The 23,059-nt window shown below is 40.9% G+C and overlaps 1 protein-coding gene across 1 annotated transcript in view; it reads right to left on the bottom strand.

Annotated features, from left to right (window-relative positions):
* FERMT1 (FERM domain containing kindlin 1) overlaps positions 1-21,874 on the bottom strand; it is a 40,230-nt gene extending 18,356 nt beyond the window's left edge. The window contains exons 1-7 of the mRNA XM_049779204.1: positions 21,724-21,874; positions 18,352-18,585; positions 17,401-17,547; positions 15,904-16,117; positions 13,891-13,993; positions 6,186-6,293; positions 2,313-2,444 (exon numbers count right to left, since the gene is read on the bottom strand). Of these exons, the coding sequence (XP_049635161.1) occupies positions 2,313-2,444; positions 6,186-6,293; positions 13,891-13,993; positions 15,904-16,117; positions 17,401-17,547; positions 18,352-18,585; positions 21,724-21,874 (1,089 nt within the window). The remainder of the gene's footprint in view (positions 1-2,312; positions 2,445-6,185; positions 6,294-13,890; positions 13,994-15,903; positions 16,118-17,400; positions 17,548-18,351; positions 18,586-21,723) is intronic.
* Positions 21,875-23,059: the final 1,185 nt, after the last annotated feature.

The raw sequence follows: 23,059 nt of genomic DNA, 5'->3' as shown, positions 1-23,059 counted from the left end.
GAGAGAAAACTGAGACTGGAAAGACAGGACAGCAGGTAAGGTGCTTGGCTTGCACTCAGTCAACCCTCATTCAGTCTCTGAGTGCACTTCCTAGAGTAAGCCTTGAGCACAGCCAAATGTGGCCCACAAACAAACAACAACAAAACAAAAAGATAAAACACATGTTATGTTCCACAGTTCCACTAGCCATATATTTGGTTGGCAAAATTTCTTGATTTTAATTTGAGTGTTTTTTGAATTGAGTTTTAATGAGTCAGTGTATAATAGTATTACATGTCACACACATGAAAAAGAGATAAAAAACATTGTCCAATAACTCTCTGTATTTACCAAGTAAATTACAAATTTGAGGAAGAAACTACTGCCTTTAGGCTCAAGCAAAACATAACAATGTTTATTACTGCTCGAGGCAGAAATTCCAGTTCTCTGATTACACTCACCAAAGGAATTTGGCTCAAAGTTCATTCTGCAATGTTGGTGGATGCAGGTTTGGAATCCGCATTTGAGTATCATCGATGACTAGGAATATTTAGGGAGATCCTAAGAAGATAGCTGGAAGAACTAGGGTGTGTGCTTCCATGCTGGGAGACCCAGGTGTGGTGTGACCCCTGACATTGCATGGTCCTTTAATGATGGCAGCGTGTGACCCTAGAGCACAGAGTCTGGAGGACCTGCTCACCACCACCAGGTATGGCTCAAATCCATTTTGAGGAGGGAGGAGGGAAAAGACCATGTATAATAAGAAGAATCAGACTTTCGTTGTATCAATGTAGGTGAGGAAGTAGGTGAGACAGGACTTTGAACCTCTATAGAATCTTGGCATTAGTTTGTATGAGTGTCTGCTTTAATCTGATAACGTTTTTCTTCTGTAAGGAAATTAGTCATAAGAGAACACACACTAAATTCTTCAAAACATAGTGACTCATTTTTATCTACTAGTATTTATCCAATACCTTTTTTTTTTTTTTTTTTTTTTTTTTGGTTTTTGGGTCACACCCGGCAGTGCTCAGGGGTTACTCCTGGCTGTCTGCTCAGAAATAGCTCCTGGCAGGCACGGGGGACCATATAGGACACCGGGATTCGAACCAACCACCATAGATTTTGGATCGGCTGCTTGCAAGGCAAGCACCGCTGTGCTATCTCTCCGGGCCCTATCCAATACCTTTTTAATTCACTGTGACTTCCTTCCTTCCTTCCTTCCTTCCTTCCTTCCTTCCTTCCTTCCTTCCTTCCTTCCTTCCTTCCTTCCTTCCTTCTTTCCTTCTTTCCTCCTTCCTTCCCTCTCTTTTTTCCTTCCTTCCTTCCTTCCTTCCTTCCTTCCTTCCTTCCTTCCTTCCTTCCTTCCTTCCTTCCTTCCTTCCTTCCTTCCTTCCTTCCTTCCTTCCTTCCTTCCTTCCTTCCTTCCCTCCCTCTCTTTTTTCCTCCCTTCTTCCCTTCCTTCCTCCCTTCCTGTCTCCCTTTCTCCCTCCCAAATAATGCACAGGAGGCTCAGGGATTCCATTAGCAGTTTTTATTCACCTGGCTTTACTAACCTGCTTCAATGCTTGGACCTGAGGATGTGGTGCTAAGGATACCCAGGGACTGCAGTGCTGGGAGATATCCAAAGCTGCACCCAGAAATGCTCAGGAAACCATGTGGTGCCCAAAACTGAAGCTGGGTGAGGCACATCTCTGACTTCTCAACCTAGTCAATTTTTCTTTAGGAGACCAATTCCATGCGAGAAAATTGAACCCCTAGCAGTCTTTCCCTCAAACCTACCAATTTATCATAGAAGAAACACAGTATGAATATTTTTTGGTGGGGAAGGGGACATTATACTTTGCTGTGCTCAGGAACACTTCTGGCAGGCTCGAAATTCACAGGTGGCGATTCTCGACCATGTACAAGGTAAGAGTCTTCCTGCTATAAGGAAGAGTCCCTCTGGCCCAAGAATGCTCATTTCTAATAATGAAAACACTTTACAAAGCTAATCAGTTGTTTCTAGGATTAAGCTTGTCAGATGAAGGAAGACTTTTTCTTTCTCCAAAATCAGGAGATTGCTAATTTTTTGTTTGTTTGTTTTTTGGGTCACACCCAGTGTCTGTCAGGGGTTACTCCTGGCTCTTAGCTCAGAAATTGCTCCAGGCAGGCTCAAGGACCATATGAGATGTTGGAAATCGAACCCAGGTCCTTCCTGGGTTGGCCACATGCAAGGCAAACACTGTGCTATCTCTCCAGCCCCTATTTCTAATTTTTAAAAAGAAATTTATATATCTATATCTGAACCAAGTGAGAACCGAGTTAGCTTCCTAGGTCAGAGGAAAACTTCTCACCAAAGTGCTGTCTGCTTTGCCACCTTCCAGTGCAACTTCCAAGTTAGAAAGTGCGGCTTCCACTTCATCGACTTCGGGCTCTTGGGTAAAATCTTGTGTTTCTGCTGACAGTGACAGCTTGCTGATGTGGTACTACAAGGAAACAGAAACTTTAGAAATGGTACAAAAACACAGGAAGCAGCTCAGCATTCCCCAACCTATCCCCAGGATATTCAAGAGGTGAAAACTGTAAAGTGGAGACAACAGCAGGACAGCGGGGGACCAACTGATAGGGTCAGGTTGCAAAGGGGCCATGATCAGAATTTGAGAAACTTTTCTTTAGCTGTTTCTTCTTTGAAGGCATTTTCTTGTAATACTAAGTCTCTTCTTGAAGGAAATTTCATGCCTGCATGAGACATTTTAGTTAGAACCTGCCAGAGACTGAGAGTTAGTTAAACTCAACTTAGTTCTGGCTATTCCCAGTTGAGCTTGCCATGGGAAGAAGCATGATAGGAAAGACATGATAATAACCAAGTACAGAGAAGAGCATGGTCACTCTGCTTTGTGGCCATGCAAATATTTTAGCCAATGAACCCAACCCAACACATAGAAAACACCATACATACTACATGCTTAATAATGGGAAAACAATGCAGGCCAACACCATGCATAGAGAATGAAGATGGCAGCTCTGATGACACGAAAACTGACAACCACCTATTTAGCCTCTCAGATAAGAAGTTTAGAGAATAAATACGGAGAATCCTCATAGAAATCAAAGAAAGCATGGATCTATCTGAATAACCCAGAAATAAGAATCAAGAGGATATAGAAATCAGAAAAGTCCAAACAGAAAAAAACAGGACTAAAAACCTAAGTAGAAGAAATGAAAACCTCACTGGAAAGCCTCTCCAACAGAGTAACAGCAGCTAAGGACAAAATTGGTGAGCTGGAAGATGAGATGCATAACAATGCCAAACATCTAACATCATGCACAAAGGTCAAATCCAAATGAATTAAAGACCTGAATATCAGACACAACACAATAAGGTATATAGAAGAACACGTAGGTAAACCATTCCATGATATTGAGACTAAAGGCATCTTCAAGGGAGAAACAGTACTGCCAAAACAAGTGGAAGTAGGGATAAACAAATGGGACTATAATAAAATGAAAACCTTCTGTACCTCTGACTAGGATACAAAGGCCACCCACAGAATGGGAGAAACTATTCACTCAATACCCATCAGATAAGGGGCTAATATCTAAGATATACAAGGTACTGACAGAACTTAACAAGAAAAAAATCTAACTGCATCAAAAAATGGGGAGAAAAAATGAACAGATACTTCTCCAAAGAAGAAAAACAAATGGCCAAAAGGCACATGAAAAATTGCTCCACCTCACTAATCATCAGGGAGATGCAAATCAAAACAATGAGGTACCATCTCATGCCACAGAGACTGGCACACATCACAAAGAATAAGAACAATCAGGGCCCAGAGAGATAGCACAGCGGTGTTCGCCTTGCAAGCAGCTGATCCAGAACCTAAGGTGGTTGGTTCGAATCCCGATGTCCCATATGGTCCCCTATGCCTGCCAGGAGCTATTTCTGAACAGGCAGCCAGGAGTAACCCCTGAGCACTGCCGGGTGTGACCCAAAAACCAAAAAAAAAAAAAAGAATAAGGACAATCAGTGCTGGTGGGATGTGAAGAGAAAGGAACCCTCATTCACTGCTGGTGGGTATGCCATTTAGTCCAGCTTTATGGAAAACAATATGGAGATTCCTCAGAAAACTGTAAATTGAGCTCCCATATCATCCAGCTATACCACTTCTAGGGCTATACCTTAGGAACACAAAAACACAATGTAAAAATGCCTTCCCCACTCCTATATTCATGGTATTGCTATGTACAATAGCCAGAATCTGGAAACAATTCAGAAGCCTGACAACAGGTGAGTGGATAAAGAAACTATGGTACATATATACAAAGTAAGACTATGCAGCCATCAGGAAAAACGAAGTCATGAAATTTTCTTATATATGGATGGGCATGAAAACTATTATGTTGAGTGAAATAAGTCAGAGGGAGAGAGATAGACACAGAATAGTCTCACTTGTCTATAGAATAAAAAAGGACATTATTGTAATAATATACAGAGATAATTAAGATGAGAGCTGGAAGGAGCGGCTCGGCTCATGATATAAAACTTATCACAAAGAGTGGTGAATGCAGTTAGAGAAATCACTACACTGACAACTATCATGACAATGGTAGTGAGAGAGAGAAATTGAATGCCTGCCTTGAATACAGACAGGTGGTAGGGGAGGAGGGAGATGGGGGCATTGGTGGTGAGAAGTTGCACTGGTTAAGGGTGGTGTTCTTTTTTTTATAATTGAAACCCAACTACAAACATGTCTATACTAATAGTGCTTAAATACAGGTATTATTATAAAAGAACATAAAAACAAAACTTAACTTTCCATGCTATCTCAAAGACTAAATATCTATCATAAATGCATTTATTAACTGTTAAAAAAAGAACCAAGTACAAAATAAGATTAATTGCAGTATATTTCAGGTAACCAGTTTTGAAAACTTATTTATGTAAATGAAATAGGCATTGTTTTCTAGATATTACATGATTTTAATTTATTTACATGTCAAAATCATGCAGCAATTTATATCGCAAATTGACTTCTGTTGATTTATTTTTCAATAATTCTGTTTGCCATTGCTTTAAGTTATTTTGGAGCAAGACATAAAATATAGGCTCTAGAACTGCAGGGAGAAAAGCTGGGGGATGGGAGGAAACTTGGAGAACACTGATGCAGGAGAAAGCACACTGCTGGTGGAATTGATGTTGGAACACTGAATCTGTAAAGTAACTATTTATGAAAAACTTTGTAGATCACAGTAACTTAATAAAAATAAACTAATAAAATGAAAAGAAGCACAAGGTGGAGCCATGAGATGGTAAAGTGTTTTAGTTATGCCTAGCATGCACATGACCAACTTGGTCCTTCCCTGGCAGTACAAAGTCCTCTGAGCATTGCTCAGTGTAGCCCTGGAGCTCATCCTCACTTCCCAAGCATCACTTGGGCATCTGCGGGTTCTTGCTCCTAAATCTCCTGAGTAGACCCCTCCTTCCCTCAACAAAACAAAACAAGTGTAAGACTGAGGTTCACAGAGGATTTGCGCTGTGTAGGGGATGAAGTGCTTTTTCTTGTTCATTTGTTTTTATTTTTTGGACACACCCGATGACACTTAGGGGTTACTCCTGGCTCTACACTCAGAAATCAATCCCAGCAGGCTTGGGGGACCATATGGGATGCCCAGCATCAAACCTTGATTGGTTGGCTGCATGCAAGGCAAACGCTCTCCTTGCTGTGCTATTGCTCTGACTTTTGAACTGCTTTTTTTTTGTTTTGTTTTGTTTTTGGGTCACACCCGGCAGTACTCAGGGGTTACTCCTGGCTCTATGCTCAAAAATCGCTCCTGGCAGGCTCAGGGGACCATATGGGATGCAGGGATTCGAACCATCATCCTTCTGCATGCAAGGTAAACGCTCTACCTTCATGCTATTTCTCCGGCCCTTGTGAAGTGCATTTTTAATGGAAATGTATTCCCTCTGCTTAGTTCTTATTTTAAAATTTTTTGTTATTTATTTTTATCTATTTATTTATTTTGGAGATGTGGACCATATATAGCAGTGTTCAAGGATTACTTCTGGTTCTGCACTCAGGGATCACTTCTGGTTGGGCATGGGAGACTTGGACTGTTGGGGATTGAGCCTGTGGAGATGCATGCCAGCTGTCTTATCTCTTTGATCTCTGCTTAGCTCTTTATTTAAAGCAAAGTCAACAGAAAGAAAACAAAAGTCTCTGTACCTGTAGTGCTGCAAAGATCAACATTTCTTCCTCTGTACAGTCGATTTCTTCCAAGACAATGGCCCACCGTGCTTGCTCATAGAGTTGGTTAATTCGAACAGCATCATACTGAAGAAAGAAATGGTGTATGTAGGTGAGAGGAGGGTGAAAGTTCTATTTCTCACTGCAAAGATTTTTTTTTTGTTTTGGTTTTTGAGTCACACCCAGAAGCGCTCAGGGGTTACTCCTGGCTCTATAATCAGAAATCGCTCCTGGCAGGCTCGGGAGACCATGTGAGATGCCGGGATTCCAACCACTGTCCTTCTGCATGCAAGGCAAATGCCCTATCTCCGTGCTATCTCTCCGGCCCCAGTGCAGAGATTTTTAAATAACAGAAGTTCTTCCCTATATCAGTCAAAGTTGAATCAGAGAACTTTCCAACTTTCCAACACAGAGCAATTTATTTATGAATTCAGAATTTACTTTCTCAATTTTTTTAGAATCACTCTAAAGAGTCATGCAAATCTACCTTAGAGTTCATTCTTTTTCTTTTTTAATTTGAGTATACTTTGGGCCACACCAGACAATGGAGCCTTTCCTGGCTCTGTGCTTCTCAGGGATTGAGGGACCATATGTGGTGTCTGGGGTTGACTGCATGTAAGAAAAGCACCTTAATCTCTGCACTGTCTCTCTGTCTCACTGCCTCCATTCTGAGTATGCTTCTTTAGGTAGTAAAAACAAGTGACTTTAGGATAAAGGAGAAGAGCTGTACCTCTCATTCTGATTTGCTAGCTCAGAACCCTCCAACTCAAAACCGCAGAGATTATTTTATTATTTATTGATTCGCTTTTTGGGGGCCACATCCGGTGACCCTCAGGGGTTACTCCTGGCTATGTGCTCAGAAATCGCTCCTGGCTTGGGGGACCATATGGGATGCCAGGGGATTGAACCATGGTCTGTCCTAGTTAGCTACGTGCAAGGCAAACTCCCAACAGCTTACGCCATCGTTCAAGCCCCTATTCTATTTATTAAAGGGTGAGTTGGGTCACACTCAGCAATGCTCAGAGGTTATTCCTCGTTCTGTGCTCAGGAGTGACTCCTGATAATGCCGTGGGGAGTATATATGGTGCTGGGAATCTGAACTGGGGTTGTTTATCTGTGCACTAAGCAAGTACCTTCCTCTCTGTACTATCGCCCTGGTCCCAAATGCTTGACATTCAAAACTAAGCTTTGTGGTAAATTATTCAGAACATAAAATCTACCATCTCAGCCCTCTTAAGGTGTGCAGCTCTTGGGTGTAAAGTCCACTCATGGCTGCATGACCAGTTCCAGCATCTCTTTACAGAACTTTGCTTCTTGCAAAACCCAAAGACTACATGTGTAAAGTAACGTCTATGCTTAATTAATTTTTTACAGTGAACATCTATTTTACAGTATGTTCAAGAGAACATGGAGGAATAGAAAAACAGAATTTATCAGAAGTAGATTAGCATGAGTTTATTTTCCCTTTTGCCTTAACCTTGTGCATACTGAGGAAAAACCTGATAGGGATTATGAAAACTGGAAGTAAGTTCAGATAAGCCAGGACTGCTTCTGTAAGATAAAAGGGAAAGGTGAATCATTGTGTAGGCATGTTTATCAGAAATTTGAAAATTTCTGGCAAAGGAATTCAAATGCAAAGCTAATTATGGGGATATTCGTAAGATTGGAATAGAAATATGAAGAAAATCTGTCTTTATCTTATGAATTCTTTAATTAATTAATTAATTAATTAATTTTCGCCACACCTCGCAGTGATCAGGGTTTACTCTTAGCTCTGTACTCAGAAGTCACTCATAGTTCAACTCATATAGGTTGCCAGGGTGAACCCAGGTAGGCAGCGTGCAAGGCAAACACCCTACCTGCTGTTCTATTGCTCCAGCCTCAAAGATAGATTTTTGTTTTATTTTCTTTTTGCTATACCTGGCAGTGCTCAAGATTTAACTCCTTTTAATTTTACACTCAGGCATCACTCCTGGTGGAATTCAAGGGACCATATGGGATACAGGAAATCGAACTTTGGTTGACCATGTAAATAGAAGGCAAATACTCTCCTCACTGTATTATCTATCACTCTGGCCCCTATTTATGAACTCTTACATAATACACAGGATAATACTCATACTAGCATTTTTCATAATAACCCCAAACTGGTAATACCCAATGTCCCTAGTGTGAGTGGAGAAACAAAATGTTTCCCGGACAGTGGGCTGCAATTCAGCAGGAGGAAGAACACAATTCTGATCCATGCAACAGTACAAATAAGCCTCAAACAATTTTAAGTGAAGCAACATAGACTGCATACTGCAAGATCCTCTCATATAGAATTTCTCCAAAAGGCATAACTTGAGAGAGAACAAAGACCAGCAGTTATCTGAAGCTGCAACCGGAGGTAGAACTGATTGGCTATGAGGAAACTCTTAAGAGGGTGATAAGTTGCTTTCAAATCAGAATGTGGTGTTAGCTATATAATTATAGGATATGAACTAGGAATATTATACTGTACATTTAGAACAAGTGAATTTTGGGTCATGGAATTATACTGCTAGCAAAAGACATGGCTACTAAAAAAAGCAAACGAATCCATCCATCCATTTTAGTATATACCAAAAAAACAAGCAACTGACCACCTCCAACCCCCACTTTAACTCACAGTTTCAAAAAAAGTCCACATAATCTGTGCAACTGCTAAACTTTGATTTGAACCAAAAACTATTGTCTATTTTTTTGTCTCTTTGTGTACTGGCCTATTAGGTTGTTCAATATATTCGTGCTGGAGGAGTCTGAGTGAGAGTAATGTAAGCTGTTCAGTAAAGCTTTTCTTTCTTAGAGGCAGTCAATGAAGACTTAAAACTTAGTGAGTGAATCTTTCTTTTGCTTAGGTTATCAATTTGAGACAGTGTTTTTTAAGAAATAGAAAATTTCTTTTTGGGGGGATGGGGGAGAGACATACCTTGTGGTGCTCATGGGTTAGTCCTGGTACTGCACTCAGGAATTCTGGCAGGGCTCAGGGGATCATATGGGATGCTGAGGATTGAGCCAAGGTTGGCTGCATGCCAAGCAAATGCCCTACCCGTTGTGCTATCACTATGGCCCCAGAAAATTTCTTTATAATAGAATAAAAAATTGTCAACTATAAACAAGAAAATATGAACATATATCCACTTAGTAAAAGTTTTTGTAGTTTAAGACAACTCTTCTTCAAACCAAATAAAACAATTCTTTGAAAGACTATTGGTAGGGCAGAAGTTACCTGCTTCTACAAATGGGTGCTGGGAAAGAATATGGACAGAGAACAAAGATGTGCTGACAAACTGCAGATGAAGACCAGTGCTTACTGCGAACTCAGGCTTCTCTGGTGAGACCAGCTGAATTCTAGCTTTTCTTTTCAGATTTGCTCACATGTAAGATGACACCCAGCTATCAAAAAGGTGTTCCCCCAATTTCCTCCTTCCTTAAACCATTGGATAGGTACTTTTGTTTCACTTTTGACCTTCCCCCTCCTACTAGATGGATATTGGTATAATAATAAAAAAAATATTAGTTTCGGCTGGGTGCTCAGAGACTTGGAAGAAGACATGTTTAAAAGCCATTGACTCCTTGACTTTCCTGACTGGCTTGGTGATTACTTTTTCACTGCTACCCCACTTCTTCAGACCCTGCTGTGTGGGTTTTAGAAATAGGGTGCCTAGAATGATCTCACAATTCCTAAGATTTTATTTGACACTCACATCTCACTGAGGACCTGGAACCTCACTCTAAAGTTTCCCTATAAGCTGAGGGGCAGATTTCATTATTCAGGCCTTTTGTTAAAGCAGATGTACCTAATCGTCCTGCTCCCCCCACCCAAAAAAAAAAAAAAAAAGAAGAAAAAAGAAAAAAGTGGGCCAGAGAGGTAATATAGCAGATCAGGCACTTGCTTTGCATGTGGGTAAACCCAGTTTGATTCCCATCATTCCATGCGGTCCCCTGAGCTCTGCCAGGAATAATTCAGAGTGCAGTCAGGAATAACCTGAAAAACAAAGTAAAACAAAACAAAACAAAAAGCAACAAAAGAAACTCCGGATGTGCCTTTTCTCTACAAACCGTTAAGCAACATTATTGTAATTATAATTACATAATTGAAAATTATTCACATTATAATAAAGGTATTGAATACCTTTAAGAGGGACAACAATAAATACAATGGAGCAATTCATTTTGCATAGATTCAGGTATCTCCAACCCCCAATATTTTCTTTCATTTTATTTATTCATTTGCCACATGCAGATGTGCTCAGGGGTCACTCCTGGTGGGGTTTGAGAGACGATCTGGGGTGTTGGGAAGCAAACTTCCCAACATGCATAGTTGACTGTATGCAAGGCAAGCACCCTCTCTGTAGCACTATGGCTCTGGTTCTTGAACTTCTTTCTTTTAACATGAAACAAAATTGCCAATGCAATGGAATTAATAGATAATCTATTGCAAAGGAAACTGTTGGGTTGTTCCCCAGAGCCAAGGAGTTAAGGTGAAGTTGAGAAAACATGAAAGTCTGAATATAAACATACAGGCAGCACACATGAGTAGAGGGCAAAAAGTGAATCAGATACGGCTCTTTCTCCAACGAGTCTACTGTTGACTTGTAGGAAAAAAAAAACTACTACTCTGGTATAATTAGAGGTATGAGTTATGAAATTTCACTCAGTAGTGATTCTGTGAAGGGAAAGATCAATGCTGCCAAGGTCAGAGAAAAGCTCCTTTCCAGACCAGGGAAGTCTGAGGGCAGGATTCTTGTTGAACTTATAGCTCTGACATCAGGGGAATCATGAGGTTGGTTGAGGACAAGCTATTTCTCCATTGGTACCAAATATAATGTCAAATAAATCATTTTCTTCCAAGATTAAGTCAGGCAACAAGTAATTACTGTAGACAAGATATAAGGGTATATTAATATATATAGGGTATATGAATTGGTGATTATCAGAATCACAGATTCCTCCCACTGCATCATCGCTGCCGTTTTCAAACAATATCAACAAGCACCACTGTTGTCAAACTATGCTAGCTACAAGTCAGATTACTAAATCTTATTATCCAATTAAATAAAGACAAATATTACTATACACATTTTGAAAAAGATTTTGGTTACCTTAAGTACCAAAGAATGGTTGGTTTCATTTTGTATTTCTCCAAATAAGTAAACAACTGGGCATGATGAATAGAAAGATTTGGACCAAACTAGTGACCTGGATATTTGAAAATGCCCAAATGGTATTATTTCTGTATGACTAAATTTCAGAAAATAATAAAGGCAGCTTACAGGAATGATTAGCACAAGACAGCTTATGTTATATTAGGAATAAAGCGAGAAAAGAAGAAATTTGGATAAGGAGTGAAACTTAAAGTGAAATCACAGGAAACATATGAATTTGGATCTAGCAGAAAAAGAAAACTTGAAGAACTGTATAATTCACAGAGTTCTTAAAACAAAAACAGTTTTTAGGAAAAGCAGTACAGTAATTTCTCCTAGAGTTATTAGCGAAGGAGATCCAACATTTGTTCTTCTGCCACTATTTTCTAGAAATTATGCACTAGGAACTCCAAGTGAGGTCCGAATGTATTCAATGGCATAAGAGAAAGATAACCCAGGATCTCCAGAGAAATGATAAGAGATGAGATTTTCTTTGAATAAGATGCCAGTTAGGGAGGCAGAGGGAGCTAAGATGAGCCAGAGTTAAAATCAAAATGTGAGGGGCCAGAAATACTGCTATAGAGTTTGCACTGGAAAGAGATCAGGGTCAAATTCTTCAAACAAGTGCTCATGTAAATAGAATTATTACCAAGTAGGGTATTGAGAAGCAGCTACATCACAATGCCATTGGCCCCACATCCCTCTCCAGTGGCACTGGTGTGGCAACCCTATTAGTGCTTCTACACTTGGTCACTGAAGGGCTGACCTTCTCTGAAAGGCAAATCAGGAGCAAGGAAGGGGCAGGATCTCAGAGGACCCATTTCACCACTCAGCTATTCTAGTAAATTTTGTGTGGGAATTGGTTACCTGCTAAAGTCTTGAAATCTATAGCAGTGCCTCTTTCTTATGACCAAAGAGTTCATCAATTCTGCTGTGAATTGACTGGGTCAACTGGAGGTCCTATTTTGTTATAAGAACCTGGCTTGTTATATCAACTCTTTTCCTTCTATGAATTAAATCAGTGACATTGTCCCAGTTTCACTTCTAACTTGGAAGAAATGCTAAGTCAATGACATTCACAGGTACACCACTCTTTGGGCTTAAAGCTCTGGGGATTCCTTTGGACGGGACAGGCCAAGAATCACCCCAGCTCTACATATAGAACTTCTGGAACATGTGACCACATATGTGGCCATACAATACCTCCAAATTCTACAATACTGACAACTCAGTAGGAGCACAGCAAATTAGACATAAAAATAGCATAGAAACCCACTAATTTTTTTTTTTTTTGGTTTTTCGGGCCACACCCGTTTGATGCTCAGGGGTTACTCCTGGCTAAGCACTCAGAAATTGCCCCTGGCTTGGGGGAACCATATAGGACACTGGGGGATCGAACCATGGTCCTTCCTTGGCTAGCGCTTGCAAGGCAGACACCTTACCTCTAGCGCCACCTCGCTGGCCCCCAAACCCACTAACTTTAATAAATAAAAACACAGAAGGCTCAACAAGAAACAAATGGCCAGTAAATTCTCAATGATTTTAGTAACATCATTGTAATAACAATTTTCACAAATTTTCTTTTACTATTTTGGTAATTCCGCTTAACATTTTGTTGTGGGGCTGGAGAGATAGCACAGTGGTAAGGCATTTGCCTTGCATGTGGAAGGACATTGGTTCGAATCCTGGCATCCCATATGGTCCCCCGAGCCTGCTGGGGGCGATTTCTGAGCGTAGAGCCAGGAATAACACCTGAGCATTGCTGGGTGTGACCCAAAAACCAAACCAAACCAAAACAACAACAACAACAAAAAACCCTTTTGTTGTAGTAAAATTTTGTTACAACAAATTTTGTTGTAACAAGCAATATAAAATAAATTAGTATGTGCCTGCTAAAGGGACAGGCTTGGAGGTTGGGTAAGAAATTGGGAACAATGATGGAGGTCACACTGATGGAGTGGAATGCCTGAAACGAATGTATTATGAAAAACTTTGCAAACCAGGATGTCTAAATAAAGTTTCAAATAAAGTTTGCATCCTATGAGTCTTCCTTTTCTTTTTCCTCCATTACCGTGAATGTAGAGAGATAGGGCTCACCCAGAGTGAACATTCAAAGACCCCAAGAGATGCTGCTAACTTGGAGGCAGTTTACCACATTTTCTAGAGACCAAAAGATGAAAACCTAGAGACTAGAAAGCATTTATAGTTCTAATTCTGAAGATTTGAACTGAAGGATGTACTAATGAATTTAGATTATTATAAAGAAATAATATTGGGCTGGAGGGTGACACAAGTGGTAGGGCATCTGCCTTGCACGTGCTAACCTAGGAAGGACTGCTGTTCGATCTCCCAGAGTCCCATATGGTCCCCCAAGCCAGGAGCAATTTCTGAGTGCATAGCCAGGAGTAACCCCTGAGCATCACTGGGTATGGCCCCAAAACCAAAAACAAACAAACAAACAAACTCATTGACCACCTCTATTCATATACACTGGAAAATGAGAAAAATTATCTTACTTTGGGATTCAAGTCAAAGAAGGTGTAGTATTTAAATCGTAAGAGTAGCTGCTCATCCTCCTGGATGCCTTGCTCCATAAGGGAACGTGAAGAGTCCAGCCAACTGGAAAGTGATAGAATAAGTTATAAGAGGGGTGTGCAAAAAATCAAGAGAGTAAGTTATACAAGTCAATAGTTTTTAGCTTAGAAAAATTGTAAGAGTCCATCGATTTTGTATGTATTACACACTTTAAAAGCCATTTTCTATATTATATAACATATTATTTGTATTATGTTTATATATAAAATTCAGTACTTCAGTTATGAAGTACTCCACTTGCTCATCTCCACCTTCTCATCTCTATACCTGGGGATAAAATCCAAAGCTTGCTCTAACTGATTGCCTATGACTTTTTTTTGCCAATAACTTTCAGATGGAATATTCTATATCGCCCAGCCCAAGAGAATACACTAGCCATATGCTGACATGCTGTTACTAAAGATTTAAATTCAAATGTAAATATCTGTGGATATCCCTTCCCCCCCAAGTTCTTGTTTATCCCACCTGAATGATCAAAACCACTCATACGTGGAATGGGTGGGAAGAGGAGTCTTCTTGTGGGGAGACAGAATAAGAAGGAGAGTTAGAGAAAGAAGGAAGAATAAGCAGAAGGGAGTCAGTCAGCAAGGAAGCCTGGAGAGCAGCTGAAAGGGAGACAGAGGCAAAGATAGCCAGAGAAGAAGCAGAAAAGTGGCTGCTTGGAATAGGCTTAGCATAGAAGCCATGTGAGGAAATGGTACATGGTGGTTAGGAGCTTGAAATAAAGCTGACTGACTCCTGGAACTTCACCTGACTGCTTTGTGAGTGTCTCCACTGTCACCCTGCAACCTTCAGACCCGCCAGGTCGTAGGGGCTGCGGGAGCCTGACCTAGCCGAGAAAGGTCTCTCCATCCCCCTACCAACATGAGGACTCTTTCATATATATTAATACAGCAAATATCTAAATGTGGGTTCTTGTCTCCAGGACAGGATATAGAGTTGAACATTGAAATCTGCAGAAAGGTGAAGGTTATAGAGGTAGAGATGAAAAGTAAGAAAATGAAGAGAGAAGATGACAGTTGAATGCCATGCATGTAAAAGACTGAAACATCTTTGAAATGAGACCCTGTGGGAGAACAATTATAACCTAGGTGTATTCTCAATCTTAATGGAACTGGCAGAGACTAATTCTCATAATAAGAGAACAAGGAGGCTGTTGGAATCAATTTCATGAAGTGAGTGGGACTGAGTGGTAATATCTGAGGAGAGAGTATGGTTTGAACTTAAAATACAAGCCAGGAATAGACCACAGAGCAGGAGGGAAAGATAAGCAACTTATAAAAGGAAAGACCTTGGGGTTAGTAAGTGAACATGAAGAATGGAAATAATGGGAAGGAGAAACTGAGACTTCTGTGGTAGACTCTCAGATGGGGTTGAAAGTATTTCATACATTTCTCTTTATTGAGTGAACAATAAGTTATGAAAGCAATGATGGTTTGAGAAATACTCTTTCTTTTTTATATCAACATACTTTAGTATATCACTAAGGTTTTTTTTTTTTTGGTTTGAGAAATATTCTGAGTATATTTCCTGAGCCCACATCAAACCAAGTGGAAGGACTTGTGCATTTGAGTACCCAAAGAGAGAGGTGAGGTTTACAAAAAGGACCACCTGGTATCTCCTCACTGACCCATTTATAATCTGCTATATTTTCTAAAACACACTTTGTACACATATAGAGGCAAAGAGTAGTATTCACATAAGATAATCCACTGAGCTGCTACTAACATCCATACTGTTAGACTTTAAATTACTGAAATAATTAAATGTTTTGTCTCTTACGTTGTTACAATGAGCACTGTCTTCTGAGAGTGTACAGTCCTTCAGCATGCCTACTTAAACATTAAACAGCCCAACCCCTCATCTCTGTCACATCTCTTCTATTTGATCAACATCAGTTCACAGAGAAACTCCCAAAGAAGCCATGTACTTACCCGGCATTGAGCTTGGCTTTGTCAATCAGAGACCGAGGCTGGAACATTTCGGCAAGTGCTTCTGGGGACTGGGGAGGTTGGCTGAACGCGAGGATGTTGCAGTTTTGTTCTGTCAAGGGACTGTCACTGAACCAAGTCATGGTGGATGATGCAGGTGTTCCATTGACCGGGTCATAGGTAGGTGTCATGGTTTTACTATATAAACCAGGACTTACTATAAGGCAAAGGGAGAAGGCATTCTAAAATTTGAGGGAAAGAACCTTGGGAAAATCATTCCTAACAATAATTACACTAAAATGGGTTTTGCATTTAAATGTTTATAAAGAAGAGTGATAACTGATGGGAGAGAAATTGTACACAGGTTATTGCCTGAATAAGCTTGGGTATACACAAACATTTCAGATGTTTTCAAAATCAACCCAAACAAGTATCAGAGATGATCTCTTTATCAATAACTCAAAGTTTACCTATTTCAGTTGTGAGTTTCAGCATTATTAAAGAAATGGAGACCTCTCAGATTGGTATAAATGGATATTTGGGGTAAACCAGTAGTACTTTCCAATTCTATGAATCCAGCTTACTGGTGGTTTATAAATATTCTGGATCTTATTTGCATCAGGGAAATGAAAATAATCTTTCTTTTAAATATTGATATGTACTGTACTTGCTTACTATTGCAAGCAAGCCAGAAATTTATTCATTTATTTATTCATTATTTATTGCCACACCAGCAATGCTCAGGGATAACGCCTGGCTCTGCACTCAGGAATCGATCCTCACAGTGCCTGGGGGATCATATGGGGTACTAGGGATCGAACCCAAGGTAAGCACCCTACCTGCTGTACTATAGTCTATTCCTGAAAAAAAAAATAATACTTTTGCAGATTTTATTTGTCCCTGTATGACTAATACAAAATTAAATTGAATTCAGGAAATTCACATGAAGATAGAATCAGAAAAAGACAAGTATTCATGAATGACAACAACTGGTCTCTTTTTCCCTGAATTCATTCCTTTTTACTTAAAAAAAAAAAAACCCACAAACCCTCCTTTTTATTGTTTTTTGTTTTGGGGCCACACCCATGATGCTCAGGGATTACTCCTGGTTCTAACTTAGGAATTACTCCTGATGATGCTAATGAGACCATATAGGATGCTGAAGATCAAATTTGAGTCAGCTGAATGCAAGACTGTACTATCCTGCTGTACTATCATCACTCCAGCCTCTCTACTCAAATTTTACATTCACTGGCAACATGCGAATGCATAAATAAAAAGGATAGTATATAAACCGTATGTTATTAAAACTGCTTAACATCAATTGATATCCTTTTTTCATCAGAGGAACCCTGCAATTTCAGGTCTTTTTTGGAGGGAGAGAAGGAAGGAAGAAGAGAAAAGGAGAAACAGCGGGCAGGAAAGCTTTTGGGAAAGTGAAAACTTAAGAAATTTTATATTCATGAATTAGGACAACAAAACATTGGTTCCAAACCTTACCTGGTGAACCTGAAATTGTTGGAGAACTCTCCAAGTTCAAAACATCTTCAATGATGGGCTCCTTATTATTTTTGTCTTTTTTCTTCTTCTTTTTAAAATAATCACCAGAAGGCTTTAACAAAGAAAGTTCTTCCGATCTTCTAATATCTAAAGAGAAATAAAAAAAAAAGACAAAAATTCCAAGGAAACCATTTCTATTATTTATTTATATTTTATTTTGATGTGGGCAGAGTGATAGCATAGCAATAGGGCATTTTCCTTTCACATTGCTGACCCAGAATGAACCTGGGTTTGATCCCCAGAATCCCATGTGGTCCCCCGAGCCAGGAGCGATTTCTGAGCACGTAGCCAGGAATAATACCTGAACGTCACCGGGTATGGCCCAAAAACCAAATAAATGAATAAATAAATAAATATATTTTATTTGGGGGGAAAATGTTGGGTAGTACCTGTCAATCAATGTTCAGGCTTACTCCTGGCTCCATGCTCAGGGGACCATATGTTAGGGATCAAACCATGGTGCCACACAAGCCCCTTAGACTTTATATTATCTTTCTGATCCCACTTTGTTTAATTAGGCACATTATTTTATTATTTCAGTCATGTTCTATTTGATGCGATCTTAGGAACCTTAAATAGGTTCCTGCCCTGATCTTGGGATATGTTCTTTAGTTTGGGCGATAGCTCAAAGGGCTAGATTGCATGTCTCGTATGTGTTGTTTCTTTCTGAGTTTAGTCTCTGGCATCATCTGGCCCCTGTTGGTAGCCTCTGAATACTGCAGGGTGGCCCTTGTGACCTGCACTACTCCCAAAAGAAATGTTTGCCTCCTAGAAAGCATTCTGTCAAGCCCACAGTTTGAGATCAATAGAAGTCATGCCTAATTTCTTTGTCCTCATTTGCTGGAAATGCAAAGGTATAGCTCCCCTCCAAACCCCTCCAAAGGTACTCACTCAGGGTTTTGCAGATATCACTGACAGCTTTAAAAACCACGGCGGAGAAGCTGACGCGTAATCGCACCGTCTTCACATTTGGCAGGCGAAGGCGAAGCATTTTATGTTGAGGGGTGAAGAGGAGTTTTGCATCCGCCTGAACTCCACATTTGTCCAGTGTCCAGTGAGTTTTCAGAAGCCAGCAGCGCTTCTGTTCCCACCAAAGGGCAAAGTCTGACCAGTCTTGGGATATGTCTGCAGAAATGACAGACAACAATGAAGGACACTCTGGAGCAAGCCCTCTGGAATCAATTCATGTGAACCAAGCCAGAGGAACCCACTTCTCAGCTTCAACCTTAGGATCAACCATCCTGGATTTCTCTTCAAAGTCTTGAAGGCGGCACAAGTAGAACACAGAGACAAAAATCTATTCTCCTATCTAAACACCCGGGAGGTACAGAAACACACATTTTATTCCTCGCAGCATGTTAAGTTCTTGCCCTTCAAACGCCCCATGCAATGGGGTTTAAAGTCTGGGAAGCAGGTTCATTGGGCTTCGTGCATTTAAGTTCTCTCTCAATAGAAATGTGAACTAACACCAGCATTATCTTTCCACTCTTAGATCACTCTTGCACCCCAAGCAAGACTGCACAGAGCACAGTAAAACAGATACTGAATTCTTTTTTTTTTTTTTTTTTTGGTTTTTGGGCCACACCCGGTAACACTCAGGGGTTACTCCTGGCTATGCACTCAGAAGTTGTTCCTGGCTTGGGGGACCATATGGGACGCCGGGGGATCGAACCGCGGTCCGTCCAAGGCTAGCGCAGGCAAGGCAGGTACCTTACCTCTTGCGCCACCGCCCGGCCCCCAGATACTGAATTCTTCTCAGCAACTCTTACCACAGTACCCTGGTCCTGTTTTTCCAAAGTGTGGACACTGGGAGCAGAGCTGAACCTTCAAAACTCTGAATCCTATCTTGGCTTCAAAGTGAGCATGAAAATGAAATTTTTTTTGTCAATGTTGGGGTGACTATCCAATCTTTTATTATTTTTGCTAAACATTACAGCATTTTTTTTTTTTGGTTTTTTGGGTCACACCCAGCAATGCTCAGGGGTTACTCCTGGCTCCAGGCTTAGAAATTGCTCATGGCAGGCACGGGGGACCACATAGGATGCCGGGATTCAAGCCAATGACCTTCTGCATGAAAGGCAAACACCTTACCTCATGCTATCTCTCCAGCCTCTACAGCATTTTCTTTTTTAAAAAGGGTTCTCTTTTTTTAAATTAGAAATAGCTCTCAATTTTGTTAGTAGAAGGAAGAAATGCTCTCTGAAATTTCCTATAGGGCATTCTACTTTGAGTCTGTCTATACCTAAAAGAAATGTCTATGTAGTCTCACCAAAAAGCATATACTAGATCAGCCTTATCTGTGAGCACCTGACCTTACAAACAACTCAGAGGCACATCAACAATTAAGTGGACAAATTAGTGGCATTAATAACACGGAAAATGAATGCTTGATTCAGAAATGAGCCAGAACTCTGTGCAACACGTGATTAAACGTCAATGGCTTAATGTGAAGTGAAAGAAGGCAGACTTAAAAGAGCACATCTGGCATTACTTCATTTATATATAGTTTACATACAAGTACAATTACTTTTGTGAGCAGATGGTTACTCTTGAGAAAGAAATAAAGGGGAATCAGGTATGATAGTTGGGTTAGGGTACAGGAATATGCGATTTCTTCATATCAGGGGAGATTACATGGCTTTGTGACAACCCATGAAACAGTGTACATATCCATATGTATTATTCAGTATATATTATATTTCAATGAAGATTTGATCAAAACTGTTATCTCATTATAAATACAAAGAAAATAGATTAATCAATTTTAGGCTGATCAAGTTTCCTCTTGATGGCAAGTTATAGAACCCAAAGATACATTTCTCCTTTTTTGGGGGGGGGCACACCCGGCGGTGCTCAGGGGTTACTTCTGGCTGCCTGCTCAGAAATAGCTCCTGGCAGGCACGGGAGACCATATGGGACACCGGGATTCGAACCAACCACTTTTGGTCCTCAATCAGCTGCTTGCAAGGCAAACACCGCTGTGCTATCTCTCCGGGCCCCATTTCTCCTTTTTTTAAGTGAAGTAAAGAGTTTTAGTTAGGGCGGGAGAGATAGTACAGAGGGTAAGGTGCCTGCACTGCATACAGTACATAAGCACAAGCACTGCATATGGTGCCCTGAGCCCTGCCATGAGTAAACCTTGAGTGTAGAACCAGGAGTAAGCTATAAACACTGCCTGAGGTGCTCCCTCTCCCAAAAGTTTTAGTTAGGGAATATAAGAGAGGAGAGAGGGGAGGAGAAGAGAGGAGAGGGGAGGGGAGACAGAAAAAAAAGACAGAGGGGAGACAGAGACAGAGACAGAGACAGAGACAGAGAGACAGAGAGACAGAGAGACAGAGAGAGAATAGATATATAGATTCCAAGCTGGGATGTGAGCAACTCTAGAATGAAGTGTGATGTCTTTATCTTGTTTCTTTGTTTAAATAGGGAGAGTGGATGGGCCAGGGCAAGAATACAGTGGGTAGGGCACTTGCACTACATACGGCTGATTTGGGTTCAATATCTGTCGCCTTATCTTCTGAGCCTGTCAGGAAAAGATCCCTGAGCACAAAGTCAGGAGTCATCCCTGAGCACAACCAGAAGAAGAAGGAGAAGGAAGAAAAGGAGAAGGGGGCCTGGAGAGATAGCACAGTGGCGTTTGCCTTGCAAGCAGCCGATCCAGGACCAAAGGTGGTTGGTTCGAATCCCGGTGTCCCATATGGTCCCCCGTGCCTGCCAGGAGCTATTTCTGAGCAGACAGCCAGGAGTAACACCTGAACAATGCCGGGTGTGGCCCAAAAACCAAAAAAAGAAAAAAAAAAGAAAAAAAGAAGGAAAAAGTAAAAGGAGAAAGGGAAGGAGGAAAAAAAGAGGAGGAAAAGAATGAGGAGTTGGAGACAGAGGAGACAGAAGAAGAAGAAAAAGAAAAGGAAAGGAAGAAGAAAGAGAAAAAAGGAAGGGGGAGGAGGAGGAGGAAAAGGAGAAGGAGACAACACAGTGGGTAAGACACTTGCTTTGCACATGGTCAATCTTAGTTTGATCCTTGGCATTCCATATGGTCCCCCAAGAACCACCAGAAGTGACTCCTGAGCACAGAACCAGGAGTTGTCTCTCAGAACAGCTGGGCATGGCCAAACAAACAAATTTAAGAGAAATCTTGGGGCTAGAGATTTGGCTCAAAGGCATGCACACTTGACATATGGGAAGCACAACAGGGTTGCTCCCCCTAGAATTGACCGGTCACCCCTTAATCTAGAAAAAAATCATGAAGAGGCGGTAACTTACTGATTTTTTCTACTAACTTGAGCATCACTCCTCCCACATGCAGATCTCCCGACACTCTCAGCGAGACTGCTTTCAGCTCTTCTCCATTGGAGTTGTCCACGAGCACCATAAGCTCCCAAGAGGTTGACAAAAAGTCGCTGGAAGAGTGCATGTTGGCAAAGGCACGTGGCTTCTGCAAGAGAAGGCAGATAGTAATCAGAAGATGAGCGGAATTGGGGGTGCTTGCTGAGAGACACTGCACAGCAGACGTTTCCTGCTTCTTCACCTGGTACCATTGTCTTTCTGTGTGAGAATTACATCAGATAATCAGCATCTTAACTTAAAAGACCAGTAGTAGAGAGAGATGGGTGCTTTGATTGTGTTTCTGGTGCAGACTTTGAAGAGGTGAGAAATTGTACTTCTAAAGCAAACACAATCGTGTGACAAGGGGGGGGGGGAGAGTTCCAAAGGCTAGACTGCATTTCTTTCTATGTATAACAGGCCCTGTGTTCATTCATTGGTATGGCACAGGCTACCTCCCACTTAGTCCCTACCTACCTCCCCTTAATTTTTTTTTTTTGTTTGTTTTTGGGCCACACCCGGTAACGCTCAGGGGTTACTCCTGGCTATGTGCTCAGAAGTTGCTCCTGGCTTGGGGGACCATATGGGACACCGGGGGATCGAACCGCAGTCCGTCCAAGGCTAGCGCAGGCAAGGCAGGCACCTTACCTTTAGCGCCACCGCCCGGCCCCCTCCCCTTAATTTTTATCTTTTAAGTTTTTTTCAATGCTGGGGATCAACATTAGGCAAGGCAGGCGAGGATCTAACAATAAGTTGCAGCCCTGGTTTACTCCCTTACTTTTCTTTTCTACTTAGTTTTGATTTTGGGTCATACCTGAGAGTGCTCAGGCTTCTCCTAGATCTGTTCTTCAGGATACCTCCTGGCAGTGCTTATGAGGTACCAGGGATCAAATTGGAGACCTTATATGCATTGCAGGCTCATGACCAATATGCTCCATCCCTAGACTATTCTTTTCTATTTTCAGATTCTTTTTATTTTTGGAGAGGTCTGGGGTACTCTCAGTGGAACTCAGGGCTACTTCTGCCCCTGTGCTTTAGGGATCATTCCTGATGGTAGTTGGGTTACCATGTGGTGTCAGGGATAGAAACTGCATACAAGACAAGTACCTTAAATGCTATACTCTATATGACCTCTTATCTTTCAATGGAAAGTAAATAAACTACTGATTGACTCTTGAGATTAATGATGAAAAGCAATCATTTGAGTGATGGTGGTTTTCTTTTATTGTACAAAGACAACTGATGTCTTCTTAGGATCTTTTTTTTGAGAAACATT

The sequence above is a fragment of the Suncus etruscus genome, chromosome 9, assembly GCF_024139225.1.
Source record: "Suncus etruscus isolate mSunEtr1 chromosome 9, mSunEtr1.pri.cur, whole genome shotgun sequence".
Lineage (NCBI taxonomy): Eukaryota > Metazoa > Chordata > Mammalia > Eulipotyphla > Soricidae > Suncus > Suncus etruscus.
This window is presented reverse-complemented; position numbering and strand designations above follow the sequence as displayed.